The sequence below is a fragment of the Pimephales promelas genome, chromosome 23, assembly GCF_988280905.1.
Source record: "Pimephales promelas chromosome 23, fPimPro1.hap1.1, whole genome shotgun sequence".
Taxonomy (NCBI): Eukaryota; Metazoa; Chordata; class Actinopteri; order Cypriniformes; family Leuciscidae; genus Pimephales; species Pimephales promelas.
This window is the reverse complement of record NC_142791.1, coordinates 15,645,576-15,664,636: the sequence shown is the minus strand read 5'-3', so window position 1 is coordinate 15,664,636 and position 19,061 is coordinate 15,645,576. Positions and strand designations below refer to the sequence as shown.

Sequence of the window (19,061 nt, the reverse complement as noted above, 5' to 3'; positions counted from 1 at the left end):
AAAACTGGTTCTTAGAAAGCTTGTCAGTTGAACCAACTCTGAACTGGCTCTGAAATAGCACCTGGTTCATGCTGGTGGAAAAGGGGTTTCCATCAGCATGACTCTTTAACGCCCCCAGTTCAATTAACAGCAACCAAAATAATTCTGTGTAATTCTACATCCATGCCAGCAGGAGTCAGTATAAAGCCCCTCTGAATAAACACTACACAGGAAAAATGCAAATGGCCGCCATGGAAAACGTTGTTTTTAAAACCAATATTGTAGTTACGGCATATACTAGCATAAGCTAACAAAGCTATGCTAACCAGCAAAATCTTGGTGTGTGACATTCGGCTAGAATAAACTACAATGTGGACCACCTTTGTGTCAACAGTCAAAAGGCTAGCTACTCCACAATCCATTTTCAGTCAAATAATGATCTAAATCTCATGCAAACACCATTTATTATTTTAAACCTACTCCATTTCGGCACTCCACACTCCTTCTCTAGCTTTAGTCTTGTCCATCATTGTGATTTCCCGAAGCAACAGTAGGCCAAACCCCATTAGATCTACAGTCACATATCAGTCACCTGAAACTGGATGGTGCTCTATGAAGCTTGGCCTCTTAAACAGGACATTCATTCTGTGCGAGTCCCAGAAGCCCCCACTGGTCAAGAGCAGATTGTTTCTCATTTGGCTGAGTGGCACCACAGCGGCTTGTTAAAGCTCCAGTTTAAATACATCATTTCTGGGAATGAAAGGGGGAAAGAAGAAAAATGGCCCAGCACACCATTTTTTTCCCCCTCCACACCCCCTGCCCCCTTTCTTTTTTTCATGCTTCATGCTGCTGCTTTCCTGGACAAAAGACAGAGCGTGAAACATATGCAGTCATTTCACAGCTGTCTTGTGTCTTTTCGCCGTCTGCATCTATTTCAATCTATCATTCACAACTCTCTCAGGAATAACTTGCAATTAACAGGATTTCACCTGTTCTGAGATGTGTGTGCTAATGAAATGAATGCGCAAGTTTAACATTGCATCTTTTTTTTTTTATCTTTAACCCAAGGGAAAATTAACTTAACAGTAGGTATCAACATGCCAAAACCTGCAATTTTATACATTCACCACCAGAAAACTGGGCACTAAACGCACAGGTATAACCAGTAACCCCTATTATAGATTTTATTAATGTTTTGAATTAATGATTTTATTTTTAAATTTTAAATTTTAATAAAACAAAATTGTCATTTTTTATGAGATTTTTTAAATGTATTTAGTGTAATTCATATATATATATATATATATTATTCATTTTTATTTTGGTTTTATTTTAATACATCAAGTTGAACTAAATTAAAACAGGACATGTTGCCCTGACAAACTAGTTGCAATAAAACATATTTAGTTTTTGTGACAATATCTTACTTAATTTCAGTTAACGTTTATTTATTTTAGGGTGTTGACGTGACAATGATTTACAAAAAATGAAAGAGTTTTTCACTTGTGTTTGTGTACAGTAACAATTAAAAACGCTTATTCATGCCAGGCCAGTAGGTGGCGATGTCTCTTTAAATAAACACTATGTGCCTAAAGACTGCATATGATGTCATAGTTTACCCAAATTCTTGTTTTTGTAGTTTACACTGAGAAAACTTTTTTGTAGTTTGCACTTTGAAACCCGCTTTTGAAAAGTTCGCGTTTTCAGGCCCCTAAAACCCTTTTTTTTGTGTGTAAATGAACGGCCAAAGTGCATAAAAAGTTGTCTGTATTTGGTTGAAAACTGTATCGTGTAAAAGCCCCCTTGGTTTCAGTTTTAGTTTTAGTTAACTATATCCAAGTCCAGTGTTGTGCCTGAACACGTTCATACTGTATTTTGGGCGAACGTGAACTGAACACTATTACTGCCTGATGAACGTTACAGTGAACGTGTTCATTCTGGAGTCTGTGAACGCACACTCTCTGTTTAACTTCGTACAATAGGGTGCCAGATAGAGCCTTCCAGGCGAAACCACACACGCAAACAGGCCTAAATATATGAATGTATATATGTATATATGAATATATAGCGAAAAAACAGCCAATCTGGCAACACCAGCCAGCAGTGTCGCGCCGCGGCCACCGTCGACAAAGCAGCGCGTGAGGAGGCATCATATGAACATTTAAACGGATTTTATGACGAGGTTGGTGAGGATGGGAAAAATCTTACAATTCTGTGCAAATTGCCTGTCGATAAAATAATTGTTGTCTGTGGTTGTAGCTATATGGGCCATGGCAATTATAATAATAAAAAAAGAGCTCGCAACATATGTAAAAAAATAACTATAAATGAACTAGTTAATTTTTTGAAGTATGAACTATGAACTGAACTAGTTAATTTTAAAATGTATGAACTGAACTTTGAACTAGTTCATGTAGAAAATGAACTTTCCCAACACTGAAAGTCCCTTTAAGGCAAGTCATTTCTTTCAGCGGCCATCTTTGAAACACCTCTCAGGCAGCTACTTCAGCTCTATCCTTTTGAATGAAGCTAAATTATATTCTCCAAAGCTGTTCTCCAAGCATACAATTAAATTGCACATTTGAAATCACCAATAAAATTGCTAAACGTCATGACAAAAAAAAGCATGCATCTCAGAATACTGTTTCTATAGCAACCAGAGCTTCAAGCGTCAGCTGCAGTGACGCAATGACTTTACCAATTAACCCTTTGCAAAGACCCGCCCGCCATGGCGCTCTCAGGCCACATATCAATGAACCAGTTTACATGTTCCCTCATAATGTGATTTTAATGGGATTCTTGTACTGCAATTAAACTTTACCTAATGTGAACAATACTTTGTTTAACTAATGTGATGAGGTAATGTAGTATGGCTATTTTTATCTCAATAAACAGCCATGTAAACACATTACTTGCATCAGCGTGTGCTGAAAGATTAAATATATGTTGTTTCAACCGCGGAAAGACACCAATACACACCATTTTTAAGTTCAAGTCCACCAATGTTAATCTACTAACTCTACTGTCTGGTTCGTTTGGCCGACAAAATGGCGGATAAGAGAAGGGTGAAAAGGGTGATTGGCTCTTTAATGTGGATTATATTTTATTTCATTCATAGTAATATGAATGCAGCGTATTTGTACATTTAAAGTCTTGGGTTAAACTTAGTCACAGTTTTGCAGGTTAACGTAGCCTTTTAGCCCCTGCTGGTATGTTGTAACTACACCATCTGGTTCTAAAAATAAATAAATAAACAAAATCACATTTACGCTTTTATATAAGGCCACAACTAATGATTATTTTTCAATCAAATAATTGATCTTTTTGATTAATCTAACATATTAGATAGATACATTATAGATTAATTTCCAATTAGTCCATTAACCCTTTGTATAATTTACCAATACATAATAACTGTAACTTCTGCCATTAATAAACCACTGGTTTATTCAAATAGTGTGGGTTTGCCGAGAATATCAACGAGTCCTGAAAATTTGGAGCATGCCTGAGAGCCAGATTCAGCATCATAGGGGATACATGTAAAAAAGTGGAATGCATCGATGCAATCCACACACAAACTGATGCATTTACACCATCGGGATAATCAATTACGCATCATTATTTAAACAAACCAACTTATACTGTAAATGAACCTCATTAATTTGTCAATTTTCACAAATACAATTACTGTACAAAATAAAAGGCAGAGAACATCCAAAAAATCAGCGGCCCTGTTTATTGTTAAATTCACCTCTCAAAATACAGATCATTTCAAAAGAGAAAGTCACCGATATATTCCCACTTTCAGTAAATCTCTCATAATCTCTTCCCAAACACCTTCGAGGGAATGAAAACTTTTAAAGATCATCCCTCAGTGGGTGTGAGTGTATGCATATCTCTCTTATAATTATTCCACACTTCCGTTGCTCTTAGAGTCATCCGTTAAATGTCAGTGCTTTTTAAAGCTTGGCTGCGCCATATATGCCTCTTCAGCTCAGCTCCATCAATTAAAACTAAGCAGAAACATTGATCCAGTGAATTTCGTAGTCCAGTCATTTATTTGAGCCGTTCAACAAAACTGACATTTCTACTATATAATTACATATGTGAGGCCACACATTTTGGTTTGAAAATTGCTTCTAATGTTAGGTTTCAACGACTACATCAAGACCAAACTATTACTCGTGGTACAGATTAGATGTTTTGTAATAGTTTTTCTGATCTTGTATTATAGCTGTGATATGCTTAATGGGTCATTGTTTAAATCGTTTACTCACATTTACATCGTTCTGAACTTACTACTGTTGAACACAAAATTTAGTTTGATCCATACAATAAGATTCAGTGGGGTCAAAAGTTGTTTTTAACCCCAATGACAATGGGGTTAACAGATACTTTGGAAACATTCTTCAAAATATCTTCGTTTGTGTTCCACTGAGGAAAGTCAAACAGGTTTGAAATAACATGAGGGTGAATCATTTTAGGGTGAACTGTTCCTTTAAATGAATTAAAACTCTTCTGTGCCAAAGTAGTTGTGAGTGAATCCAAATGAGTCTTAATTTAGAGGTTTCACTGTGTTCCTATAATGTGTGATTTCAGAACAGATGGCTGACTATTTTTTGTCCTTTCCTCTGAAAAACGAAAAAGAAAAAAAGACAATGCTTAGTCCTAATTTCCAGACTATTTATATCATGAATCTAAAATTAACTCATGCTCATCAATGCGACACAAAATTTGGTGTTTTGTCTATAAAAGTACTTTGAGATCTACAGTTTTAGGTAGACAGGTAAGTCAAGGTCAAGTCAAGTCGCCTGCATTTATATAGCGCTTTTAACAATCTAGATTGTTAAGAAAAAAAAAAACTTGCACTACACAGAATAGAAAAAAAGTGTGCCTGAACACCCCTATACTTGAAGTAAAATCGAAGAAAAAACAAAATAAAAACAAAATAAAGTTCGTCAGGAGTTTGTTTCTAGAGTTCTGGAGAAGCATCTTGCCAAAGCTAACTTTTCATAAAAGTTCACTCCAGTTAAACACTTTCAAACTACCATTGGTCCATTATGATTACGTAATAAGTGGGAGTGGCTATGAGGCTCCGCCTTCTTTGATGTGTAAATCTTCTCCGTTTCATTTCGTCCGTCGAGGTCATGAACAGACTGGAGAGCCGCTTTATTGTCGAAAATGAAGTTTTAATTGAAAGAGACACTTTTTTTTTTCTTGTTTAAATGTAAAGCTTATTGCTTTGAAGAAATCTATTGTATAAACTGCTATATTAACAAATGTGATGTGACTGGAGCACTGAATAACAGAGCTCGTGCAAACATCCACATCGCTATGATAAGATGCTGCTGTTTTCTCACCGCTTTCAGTTACTTTTGCTATATCACTGCAATGGTATTTCAAACTTCTTTTTACCCCTAAACGAATAACGTGAAAGGACTTTGCCGTGAGGATATTGGGGGCCTTTAGATGTGTTTCTAGACAACTCTGAGAACAAAGAAATTGGAGATATTAAATTGTTATGTTTGTATACCTGCACCTAATACAACAGGAAGTTAATTTATTAACATCGTCCGCTAGCCGCGAGCGTTTGATTGTTTCCATGCCATATTTTGCCGTCAGATCCGAGGCAGCTTTGAGGCACCCATCGCTCAGCGAGGACTGTTCCAGCTGCCATCCTCTCATTCCTCAGCAGAATGAATGGCTTCCCTACACCACGCTCCCCGTGCCGAGCAGGCTCTTTCATCTCTCTGAAGCCCTCTCGTCGTGATGCACTACGTGAGTACACATATGAGGCACAGCTGAAACGCGGCCCTGCAGAAGACTGATGAGGTTTCCACCTTGTCGTGATGGAGCTCAATATGGTCTTTGCTGCAAGCTGATATGAGCTTGTGTGCGGGCTGATATGGTTTGTTTCAGATGAGTAGTGGTCTCAGGGAACTCAAATAGGATTCGTATGGCACTGAGTAATAGTTGTTTTGGAAATTTAGTAGTTGGGTTCTGTGTAACGAGGGATGAGATGTGTTCTGTAGTGAAGTATGACATCATCTATGACTACGGTTACACTAGCTGGTGTTTGCAAGCACAGGTAGATAGAAGAGGAGAGCAAAAATTCCCATGTGAAGTCCTATTTAAATCAATACATTTCAATAATTCAGCAGAGTTTCAGTTGATAAGAAAACATTTTGAAAAAAATGGCCACGAACAGGTATTTTGACATCGATACCATGGGGAAAAAGTCCCATATAGATGTTTTTAATATTATAATTTGGTATCAGGTATATTAGGATACTGTCACTTTAAGACCTGACATATGGATCCCTTATACTGTTACAAGTAAGTTTTCTTTCTCAACTGTTTACGTTCACTTAAAACATAACTGACTGTGTTCATGTGGATACTCGCCAACTGGGCATTTTGACATTATTTTGTGTGTATTTGACTTTTTAAGTGCAATAAGCAGCGGACAATAACTTAATTTAGTACTGAGAGGCGGCTTTATGTGCATCCACATTGGGTGTGAGCATAACATATGCGGGAATGAGTAAAATGATTTGCAATACACGCAATCCCAAGCCAAAATTCAAACCCTGTAACCAACAATATTCATCCGGAGCAGATTTAAGGCACACTATGCAAGAATTGTACCTTAATACAACTGTTTCACAGTCATTCCGGTGGTAAACAAACTTATATTAGGTCAAATCATCCTCATAGTAAAGCTTGGAGGGGCAATGCAAGTTTGAGAGGAGCGCCCCCGACAAATCTCACGAGAATCACGGCATGCTTTACAGCAACGACGTCACACATATCAACAACAACATATGAAGCACAAAGACTTGCGTGCATTTCAGACATAATACTCAATGATGGAAAACGTGGTCAGAAGAGACTAGGAAAAGGAAAAGATAATGACCGCATGAGGAACCGGACAAGAGATCCACTCGGTCAGGCTTTCACAAGTTGGCGCAATCTAAAAAGCAGCACTGGATGCAAAAGCGATGATGACATGGCGATCTTAATGATGAAATTGTAAGTAAATCTCTTATTTCTAAAGTTGTTTGCGTTCTATGTTGTATGTTGTTGCGCTTGCTTGTAGTATGCCATTTTTTTTTTTACGATGCTGTTCATTCATCCATTATTGAGAATTAGACCAGTCCAATAATTTCCACATATTTGCTAGCTATTTACGACAGTGCAAGTATTCCAAAGTCACTATAGGGGTCGCTGTTTGACAAAAACACAAATTCTACATAGTGTGCCTTTAAGCGAGTGAGTGAGGATAGGAGGGTTTGTGTGTAACTCCAGAGCGAGAAATCGATATTTTTGACAACTACATAGCACTCAGTTTATTATTTTCAGATGTCATTTTAAAAGACTACAATTGAAAAATAGAAATATTATGTACAATTCAACCTGCCAAAGTGGAACCCACCCACATTTGGCGGGTGTTAATGTCAAGCCCTGGGCCCAAAATTATTACTTAGATACTGTTCAGATTTTATGCCTTTAATGTTGTGGAAATATTCCCCATGCTATCAAAAATTGTACTGAATATTGACATTTTTCAAGCTGAAGTCAGAAGTTCCAGTATCGTGACAAAATACTTCTGAACTGCACATCCCATTCATCCAGAGCAGGTAGTTTAACTTAATATTTCTCACCAAAAAAAAAAAAAAAAAAAAAAAAGCACATTTGAAGACAAAAAAACATTTTGAAGTAGCTCTGAAACACTCAATTTTCTTGTGCGAGGCAGTAACTAGATTATAGAGTAAGATGTGCTCATCTACTTAAAGAGCTTAATGGAAATAAGCATGACGCAACATCTACTTTCAGCCTTGATATGTAAGAGGAATAAATTTATGAATCCCAAGGGGCTTCTTAAGAAATAGTATTTGACTGGCTGGTGTAACATGCTCTCATTCAGCAGTATGGCAACAAATGAAACTATGGGTTATAAATCACCTACTTTCAGCTGCCTTTAAAACTCTGATTGACGTCTTAGTGAGCAAATCATTTTCTAAAGAACATGTCTGGTCTCATTCTGTAGAGCACAAGGGACACAGTTGGACTCATGCAGAGATCTGACAATGGAACCCAATCACACCAGCCCACTTTGACCCCAAAGGATGCTGTATTCTTGCAAAAAAATAAAACGAAACATGTCTACAAAACCTTGCAGAAAAGGCTAACATAGCAGGTGAGCTTGGCTTGTGGGATTCTGAGCCACAGACAACTGGCTTGTTGAAATAATTTAACTAGCTGGAGCTTGTTAGTTATCCAGCAAGACTTGCCCAAAATACCATGAAAATGCTATCATTATAAAGCTAGAGTTCACACAGCATATGTGCTCAGCATAAATGTTAAAGATGCAACGAAGATGGACAAGAAGCTACAGCAGTGTTGGTCCACACTTACGTGCTGCCACAGGTCTCGGATGAGTGGTCGGTAGCGCAGAAAGTACTTCAGAGGGAAGGTATCCACATCGGGCCACGTAGTGGGACTGTTCCAGGTCACCTCTAGTCTTCGTGCATTGTTGGCTATGGGTTTGGCCACCACCTTCTCAGGGGGGTCAGGTTTCACTGTTGGACCAAAGAGACGTCGATGTAAGCTCATGGCCTATCAAAGGTATCACATTTTGAAGGAATAAATCCCCTCAAATCAATTCTGTCATCAGAATTTCATTTCTTACTTCTGTGGAAATCGTTTTCACACATGGTCATATTCCAATGAGTCACATACAAAAACTTGTCTCGACAGGTTTGACGTAATTGACACCAATTGGCATCAAATGTTTTTTTGGGGATCTCGTAACAGAATTAGTTTGAAAATGCAAAAATGTATTTTATCCTTTTTCTCACAGAATGATATGGTTTACTGCAAGTAATACAGTTGAATAGGACACACATTTTAACGAATACATTTCACAGTACTTTAAAACAGTTGTTTTTCAAAATATTGTCAAAGTATGCAAATGATCTCATTAAATATGCATGAACTTTCATACATCTCCAGAACAAGAATATGAAAAGCCAGGTTCAAAATAAGTGCTTCTCATCTTAGTTAATTTTTAATGTGTTTATTTATTTTATAGAAGGGATTTTAGTTTTTTTTTAATCAGGAAAACTTGTCAAAATCCAGAAAAAAAGAAGAAACAAAATCACAATGTTCTTAGGACTAACATAAAAACCAGGTGAATGATATTAATAAAACCCTGTCTGAAAACCTCCAGAATATAGATTGTGCCTATATAATGTCTTGCTTATGAGTATCTCGAAAATGTCTCAGGTTACGACTGTAACCTATGTTCCCTGAGAACAGGGAACGAGACAATATGTCGAATGACGCTCTGAGGCGTTCCCCCCATAGCGTCATTCGACGTATTGTTGAGTTCCCTTCAAAAGGGAACTTTGTCTTTTTTTAAGCTTGACAGCCCCTATGCCTTCATTATGGAAAAGAGAAGCTTGAACATTGTGCTAAATTTCTCATTTAGCCTTTATTAGAAGTTAATCAAGTTGAATAAGTCATATAAGTTTAGCAAGTTGTGAACTACTCATTTAACATAGTTTGGAAGTGTGAAACTGCCTCAAATGTTGAGATGCTAATGATAAATGAGCTTTGACAAGGATCAGTACAACAAGAACACATTTTTAAAGACTAAACAGAAAGAAGCACTCATGACGAATGCCACTAGCAAAACACTACAATGGAAAAAGAGATGAATGATGAATAGTGTTGAGATTTCCTCTTTATGATCCCCAGCTCATCCCTCTGAGCAGAAAATCGGTTTGACATGACACACACGTCTTTTAAAGAAGCCACACTGTGACATTTCTCGAGATGTCTTTTGAGCGAAGGCGTCCCCTGAATATGAGGAGATCCTGAGGTTTATGGGAAATAAGCGAAGAGCAACAGAGTGGTCTTTCTCTTCTTCTCAAGCTGCGGCGTCCAAGGATCATTCTGTTTGCACTGCGGTTTTAGCTTCACGCACACACAAACACATACACACAAGGACAAAGAGATGTTTCTGAGCCCCGTTCCCTTTGCTATTCATAGCAGGCACATAGTGGGTTCAGGATTTACAGCTCAGGCCTTGACCTGGCTTGAGCGAAACACTCTTTACGACTTTCAAACACTGTTGATGTTGTTTAGATGTCAGCTATTCGGATGCTAATTATTTTTTTTTACGTCTTGGCATGCTAGGAGGGAGGGCTAGACTGCAAAAATTCATTTTCTTAATCAGTAATCTTTTCCCCCTGTGAAATATCTAAACGTCCTGTACACAAGATAAATTACTCACTTTAGAAGCATATTCTTCTTTTTTTACCTTGTTTTGTACAAACCTCACTAAAATCTGGTTATATTTTTGCTTAAAACATGTGAGGGAAAATGTAGCAATGGAGTAGGAAAAGTCATATATATCATGCATTTTAATATTTTTAATAGAAAAATACTGATTAAGACATTTTTTTTACAGTGTAGCTGTACATTCCATTTAGTTCTCATTTACTTTGTAGTTGCTCCATTGTAACGCCATTTATTTCTTTGAAACTTCCATCAATATGTTCCCTACTTGTCACTGAAATGTATGCTAATCATAAGTTCCTTTTTCAAATGATATCAAATCGCTGTTGCATATGAAATGCATTCCGTTTTCCATAAAATATACTCTAGAACCAGAGGGAAAATATTTCCGGAGTCAATCCAGTGATCCAGACGGCATTAGCATTTTTATTACTATCAAGCACACATGTAGTCATGCATGTAAGTATTCTATTTAGTTGCCAGAAGCCACTTCAACAAACACCACCAACAAACAACCAATACATCAGATATATTTTCTTCACCTCTGTTGGTCTGCATTGGTGTTGTTATTTTAGTAAAAGAGGTGATTGCAGGTTACCAGAGTGTTTGGGAAATTTGAGCTAGATGTTTTGTCCAGATCTGTTTGCTCATCACCAGTAAATCAACCAAGGTTAATAGCGAATAGGAATTTTCTAAACAACTCTGGGTGTGATTTTTTTTTTCAAGCATTTTAATGCGTTTCCATCAAAACGACTTGTAAATGACTTCAAGATGGCGTCTGTCGGTTAAACGACACATAGAATTGACTGTTTATAGTAATATAAAGTGTACCTATTGAAGACTCTTCAAAGCTGATTGCGGTGGAAGCTCGACCCAGCGAGTTCACTGCTGTAACGTTGACCCGGTAAGGATAGCTGGAGAAAAGTTCTGGAAACTTCACGTGACACCTGTTCTTATGAACTTCATCCCTCGTCACCTCCAAGGGCCTCTGGTTGTGTCTGAAAAATGTAAAGAAAATGTCATCTTCTATTGAAGTCTTGCATCCTGACCACCTCATGTAGGTGTAAAAGACCACATATTTTACATAAACTAGTCCTCAAAAGGGGAAAGTGAAGCCCACAATTTCAAGTGGTATAAAACATGCTTTGAAGAATATGGGTAACCAAACAGTTGCTGGTCCCCACTGAATTCCACAGTTTAAAAACATATATATATATATATATATATATATATATATATATATATATATATATATATATATATATATATATTATACTATGGAAATCAGTGGGGACCAGCAACTGTTCAGCAAAACCTTTCTAGTCCCCACTGACCTCCATAATATATATTATGGAGGTCAGTGGGGACTAGAAAGGTTTTGGTTCCCCACATTCTTCAAAAATATATTTTCTTTGTTTTGCACAATAAGTATAAGTTTAGAACAGTGTTGTTTTTGGCAGCCCTTTTAGTTTTAGTCTTAGTCTTAAGGACGAAAATGCTTTAAAGTTCTAGTCACATTTTAGTCACTTATAAACTTAATAGTTTTAGTCGAGGAAAACACAAAAGGTTTTTTTTTTTTTTTTTTTTTACTAAAATTTTACTATATTTTTTATTCAATTTTAGTAAAAGAAAAAAAAAGTAGTCTTTAACAAATTAATTTTGGTTAAAAAGTACTGGAAATGGGCTTAGGTTTGACAGGTTTAGCAAGTGTTGCAATTCATAAAACATTAAAACCTTAAAACCTTTGCATAATAAACTAGACTTTCTTGTTGATGGAGATGCAGTTCTTTCATTGCTATGTACTTCATCGTCACATTGGGCAGAAACCTTTTATCCCCATATTTCAAGTTATAGTTTTACCCCTGAATATTAGATGCTATTTTCACCAATTATAACAGTAATAAAGGAATAGTTTAACCCCTTGTCACTTGCCCGTATACGGGCAAGCTAAATTTACTTCACTATATTACTATTAAATCCTAATCTAGTCATGACAAATTATATATCGTTGGAAAAGTCTAAGACAACTAAATAGATATTTTAGCACTGTTTTTTTCTTACAAGTTATGAATGAACAGTAATATATGAATTTATGACAAGATTGCGCCTCAAAAAATTGACGTCATTACAGGAGTTTCAGACCTTTGTCACAAAAAGTCGCCGCACACACTTTTAATAATTGAAACTTTGTTTTTTAGTGCTAAAAGTTCATAATAATATAATATACACATCACATATTTTAGTAGTTATCATAAATTAGGTATCATGTGAAAGTTTATAATAATATATAATTAGTAGTTGTCAATAAAAAAAGATAAAATTATATTTTAAAAAGTAAGGTAAGAAGTCCCCTAAAAAGTATTATATATATATATATATATATATATATATATATATATATATATATATATATATATATATATATATACACACATCACATATTTTAGTAGTTATCATAAATTAGGTATCATGTGAAAGTTTACGAACTCAGAATTCATCCTGTGAAAACCGTTTTGAAATTGAATAGTTACCATATAATTTTTTTTTATTAGGCCCCTCCCCTTTTGGGCATCATCTTTCATAATTTATTATCAAAGCCTTTTCTAATCTTGACAAAACACATATTGTCAGAAAGGTCTGAGTCTCAAGGTTCCATATTTAGTGACAGAAGTGATATTTGCATAGAAATTTATTAATTTGTTATGGCAGAATGCATACAATTAAATTCAATAGCACCCGGTGGCTATATTTGGTATAACGCCTAAACAAAATCTCATGGGAACTTCAATTTTTGTGATATCAACTTTAAATTTGGAACACAACTTGGTTAGATATATAGCTTTCATTTTATAGTAATTTTATAGTAAAAAAATATTTTGCAAAATATACATATTAATAAAGTATATTTGATTTACTATAATTATAACTTCAATAACTTTATCATACTTTAATTCTTTGAAGTCCTTTCACTTCATTAATAATCTGCTGATTGTTTTCTTTAAAACAAGACCAAACTGCTCAATACAAAGCTCAATACAACCAAAGCTCAATACAAACATATTTCACGCAAAACAGGCAGACTTATAATAATTTTCGTTCCGTCTCGTCTCCTCAACGAAAACTCGAAAGCGTCTCATCATATTTTAGTTACCTTAGAGCTATTTTTACCTAGTCGTTAAACGTTATCGTCATAAAAAAAAAAAAAAAAAAAAAAAAAAACTGTGCGTCAATTAAATCATTTTGTTATCGTCATAACTGATGAAAACATCATTGGTTTAGTGGGTGAGTAAATGATGACAGAATTTTCATTTTTGGTTGAGCTATTCCTTTAACAGCAACACTATGTTATTGTTGTATGGAATAAATGTCCATAATTTCCGGATGAAACAAACATTATTATTCAATTTTGATGTTTTGCAGTGATACCGCATGACAAGAGAACAGCAGATATGTTAAATTAGGGGCTGCCATTTGCTTGCCCCCAGGGTACCGTCTGGGCAGAGGCCTTGTGGCTGACCTTTAAACCTCCTGATATTAGCTCTGCATGTGCATTGCAGAAATCATTTTCTGGGTTTATTGAGGTTATACTTCGCAAACATTGCAGCCAATTTTCATTCATAAATCACTTGTCATGTAGATAATGTCTAGTCCTGACATTATGTTCTTGTATAATGACCTAAACTGCACACTTTATGATACTTAATGGATTATTAAGTAGTTATTAATAGAGGTGAAAAAAGGACAATGCCTTTTTAATAAAGTCCACTTTAGTCAACCACTTAGTTCCTTTGGATTAGTGGGTATTTATAATCAAAATCAGATACATTAGCCACTGAAAACTTTTTTTTTTAATTTCTTTTGATTCATTTCTCAGCTCAACAAGATATTTATTTGTACATGTGTTATAAATGAAAGTTTTGAGTAATATTAATTTGCAAAGTACTTACAGTAGGGTTAGGTTTAGGAATAGGGTTTGGTTTAAGGTCAGTTGGATGTAATTATGATTAATTAACAGTTATTACTAGTAACTATACGTGTAGGAGACTGTAAAATACATTTTTACCAATGTATGTTCAGTGAATATTTCAAAAGGTAATTTATTCCTTGCTGAAGTGTCACAAAAAAAAATAAAAAATCTTAGTTATTCCAAAATTTTGAACTGTAGTGTATTTTTTTCCATGCTGACAAATGTAAATATATTCCATTAAAACTGAAATAATTCTCTTGTGGCGAGACCATTGGAAATGTTGGCAGGGCAGGTACAAATGTAAACTATTGGCTAAACTATATTAACAAAAATCTGAAACACTATAATAAAATGTTATTATATAGTATGTAATTAGGGTATTAACTTCCATTTTGAATTATGCTTTTATTAATGTTTTATCCATTGCAGGACTAAGCTTACATTACCTGTTATTCCCATGATCACTGTGATTTTGCCATATTTTTTTTGATTCTGGAATAACATTCCTGACCGAAAATGTACTCCTAACCCTTAAACTTAACTCTACCCTTAACTTATCCCTATAATCAGAGGGAAATGATCTGTGAATGACACTTATGTAGACACACCTAAGCCTGGTCAACACATTCTCATCCAAAGATGTCATCTAACTGACGCTTTTGACCATACGTCAACATCTGACGTTTTAGGGCACCCTTTAACATCAGTTACATGACGCTATCCTAGGGCGTCATCTAACTGACGCTTTAACTTTAGCGTCAGTAAGATGACGCGGGTAGGTTTAGGTCTGGGGTAGGGTTAGGGTTAGATAGTGTCATCTAACTGACGTTAAAGGTAACACAGTCTCATCCCAAGAAGTCATATAACTGACGTCTTGAGACGTCTTTTGACCATACGTCAACATCCACCTTTAAACGTCGGTTACATGACGATCCCGGGCCGTCATGCAACTGACGCTTTATCTTTAATGTCGGTTAGGTGACGGGGTAGGTTTAGGGGTAGGTTTAGGTCTGGGGTAAGGTTAGGATCGGATAACGTCACAAGACGTCCCAAGACGTCAGTTAGATGACGTCTTGGCCTGGTTGTAAGCCTAAACTTGACATAAACTGTAAACTTGTCCCTCAAATCGGATTGGTTGAATGGAATGTTGTTGATCAACAAATATGTTGATTGATGAACCTGTTGTACTTGCTGAAATCAGGTTCACATATTCCCAGTTGGTCTCCTATCCAAGCATTAACCAAGTCAAACCTTGCTTAGCTTCCAAGATCAGACGTGTACACGGTTGAACGGGCGTATGGAAACATGTTAATATGATTCCGATGAGATATGTCTTCTTATATTAGAACAATTTAATTGTTTATGTGTTTCAAAAGTCCCGTATACAGTACACTGATTATACACCCTTAAATAATTGAATTATTATATTTAGCCATTTAAAACTAAGATTAGTAATCTCATTAGAAATAGTAAGTAGTGTATAGTGTAGAGTCAGACGCTTCCCATAAAGCTGCCTTATGGTTGTCCAGATGTGGACAGAAGGAGAGAGAGAGAGAGAGAGAGGGGTTGAGAGAAAGAGAACTGAATCTGTGCAGCGTTATCCGCAGGGGCATTCAATTGAGAGTCCACTTATACTGCCTTGAGTTCCAGCATTCAGACTCAGACAGGCCTAATCAGCTCTCAGCAGACAGGGTCTGACTGCATAGATCACTGATTCAGATGAGCTCAATGCGTCTCAAAGCCTCTGCCGAACACGAGAGGGCATGACATGACAGACGGAGCGAGAGGCAAACGGAAGGAAGTCGGGGCTGATCGGGAAGCGAGGGTTTGACGGATGGAGTTGCACACAAAAAGAAAAGGCAGACAAGAAAACATCTTACTGGACGTTGACTTCGAAGTCCGTAGGGATGAACGTCGGATGCTGAAGGTGCCAACTGCAGTAGAAGCCTTTGGGGTATGTGTTTGACCGACACGTCACCTGCGGTTCCTTTGGAAGAACTGTGAAAAAAAAAGCAGAAGGGGAGGGAAATGTAAGTACTTTGTCAGCAACAACACCTTCAGAAATCCATCAGTGGCCAAAAATACAAGTCCCAGGAGGCTTTTACGACATCCCCTGCTCTTTTGGCTGTGTAACCCCTTGAACCTCCCCCATTCCAAGCATCAAGTGGGAAAGGAAATGTAATAACCGCCCATGCCCTCCTTCCAGATTAGGGTCCTTTCTTACAGCGCCACTGGACCGTACCTACCACTGCAAGAATTGAAACTGATGACTTGGACCGGTTGCCAGGGTTACGCATACTATTACCCCTTCCCATGTGGTCCTGTATGTGAAATGGAGAGTGATTTAAGCTCTGCTGACTGCCGAGCGCCGCCTTCTCCTTCCTCATCTCCATTGGCCCCTGGGGGCCTGACAAACTAGAGCCAAGAAGAAACAAAACCGCTTCGAAGGCTCACCTCTGGGCTCCCCTTTGAGTTTTCATTGCGCTAAACATCACGCTAAGCTGTACACTCACACAGGTTCGTTCCTTACGTGATTGTAACGAGGCTGACTTGGAGATTTCTGTTTTCTTTGCCCTTATGGGAACTTGCAGAGCTCTCAAGGCCTAATATAAAAGGCACTGACTGAAGAACATTTGGAAGGGACTTTAAGACTTTTTCTGTGCAATCTTATTAGCGGAGCTCGCTTAAGTACTCGAACTTACATTTGGAACTTTGTGCTTTTTTTTGTGTAACAGACATGAATGTACTGATACTTTAGATCAGGGTTCCCCAAACTCTGTCCTGGAGGGCCACTGTCCTTGCAGAGTTTAGCTCCAACCCTGATCAAACACACCTACCTGTGAGATTCTAGTGATTCTGAAGAACTTGATTAGCTTGCTCAGGTGTGTTTGATCAGCGCAGTCTCATCCCAAGACGTCATATAACTGACGTATTGGGACGTCTTTTGACCATACGTCAACATCCACCGTTTTAGGGTACCCTTTAACGTCGGTTAGATGATGTTATCGGATCCTAACCCTACCCCAGACCTAAACCTACCCCGTCACCTAACTGACGTTAAAGGTAAAGCGTCAGTTGTATGACGTCCCAGGATCGTCATGTAACTGACGTTAAAGGGATAGTTCACTTTGAAATTAATTTATGATATGTTTTAGCTTAGCTCAAGGGCATCCAAGATGTAGGTGTTTTTGTTTCCACAGTATTTTCAATTTTGACATTTTTCAGTCAAACCGTTGTCTATCAGTCATACACTGGAGGCTAAGGGGGTCCACCAAAAAGAATGCACAGAGAAGTCAAGATTAAACATAATTTAAGCACTCGTAAATTTAAGTACACATTGATGGCCTTAGACACGAAACGAGCGGTTTGTGTGAGAAAACGAACAGTATTTATATCATTTTTACCTCGCGTAATCATAGCAATGACAAAATTATCTGACGGCACGGGCGCTTCGGTCTGCGCATGCGCCGGAAGTGATTGCTTGCGCGCCTACGTCACTCTTTGTTTATAGAGAGATTTCGGAAGTTTTACCTTTTACTAAACATATTTAGATATACGGGAAACCTCAATAGAAGACGATTTCGGTACATCTAAATATGTTTAGTAAAAGGTAAAACTTCCAAAATCTCTGTGTAAATATTGAGTGACGTCACACGCAAACGATCACTTCCGGCGTAACATTGAAATGATTCAGTTCGGTTCAGTTGGACATTGCACAACTGATTCAGATCACTTGGACGTCACTGTGATTACACGAGGTAAAAACGATATAAATACTGTTCTTTTTCTAACAAAAAAACGCTCGTTTCGTGTCTTAGGCCATCAATGTGTACTTACATTTACGAGTCATTAAATCATGTTTAATTTTGACTTCTCTGCGCATGCTTTTTGGTGGACCCCCTTAGCCTCCAGATAGACAACAACGGTTTGACTGAAAAATGTCAAAATTGAAAATACTGTGGAAACAAAGACACCTATATCTTGGATGCCCTTGAGGTAAGCTAAAACATATCAAAAATTAATTTCAAAGTGAACTATCCCTTTAAAGGGTACCCTAAAACGGCGGATGTTGACGCATGGTCAAAAGACGTCCCAAGATGTCAGTTATATGACGTCTTGGGATGAGACTGTGTTAATTTGATAAGGGTTGGAGCTAAACTCTGCAGGGACAGTGGCCCTCCAAGACCGAGTTTGGGGAACCCTGCTTTAGCTGATTAACTTGGCGGATGCTAAAATGTCCAAACATGTCCAGTGAACTCATTGAACGAGGAACCCAGATAAAGACACTAGAACATATTGATAGAATTGAAGGTGGGCTCTTTTTAATTGGACCAATCAGCAACCACATTGCAACAGTCTACCAACCACCAAGAACACCCTATAGATTGTCACCACATTTTTTTTTTTTTTTTAGAATAAACAAGTGAAATACAAATGAAGAAAATGCTGGACTAAAATATCCACAATAAGATGCTGGAGATGATCTGTGTGGGAAAACATAGTAGCACACTTGTTAGAGGAGAGGAGGGGTCCAGAGCATGATGTGTTTGACCTGACATTCCTACCATGAGCTGCTAGCTCAGTGCTTAGACAGTTTCTCCTTAGGAAGTGCATTCCTCCATAGAGTTCGGCCTGCAGGAGGCCTTCCTCCTCCTCGGGACAAATGGGCACACTGACAGCTCACGGAACCTCATCCCTGGCTACTAAAAACACCGGAACCCTCCCCTTTCACTTCCCCACCCTTCCCAAAAGAAAGTGCATGGCCATCCGCACAGTGGAAGATCTCAAAAAGGCGAAAGCGGCAAAACAA

At 37.3% G+C, this 19,061-nt stretch overlaps 1 protein-coding gene across 1 annotated transcript in view; it reads right to left on the bottom strand.

The window, feature by feature from the left end:
• Window positions 1-19,061, bottom strand: part of cntfr (ciliary neurotrophic factor receptor) — a 196,000-nt gene that overhangs the window by 32,288 nt on the left and 144,651 nt on the right. Inside the window, exons 4-6 of the mRNA XM_039678155.2 lie at window positions 16,132-16,249; window positions 11,116-11,282; window positions 8,398-8,561 (exon numbers count right to left, since the gene is read on the bottom strand). Of these exons, the coding sequence (XP_039534089.2) occupies window positions 8,398-8,561; window positions 11,116-11,282; window positions 16,132-16,249 (449 nt within the window). The remainder of the gene's footprint in view (window positions 1-8,397; window positions 8,562-11,115; window positions 11,283-16,131; window positions 16,250-19,061) is intronic.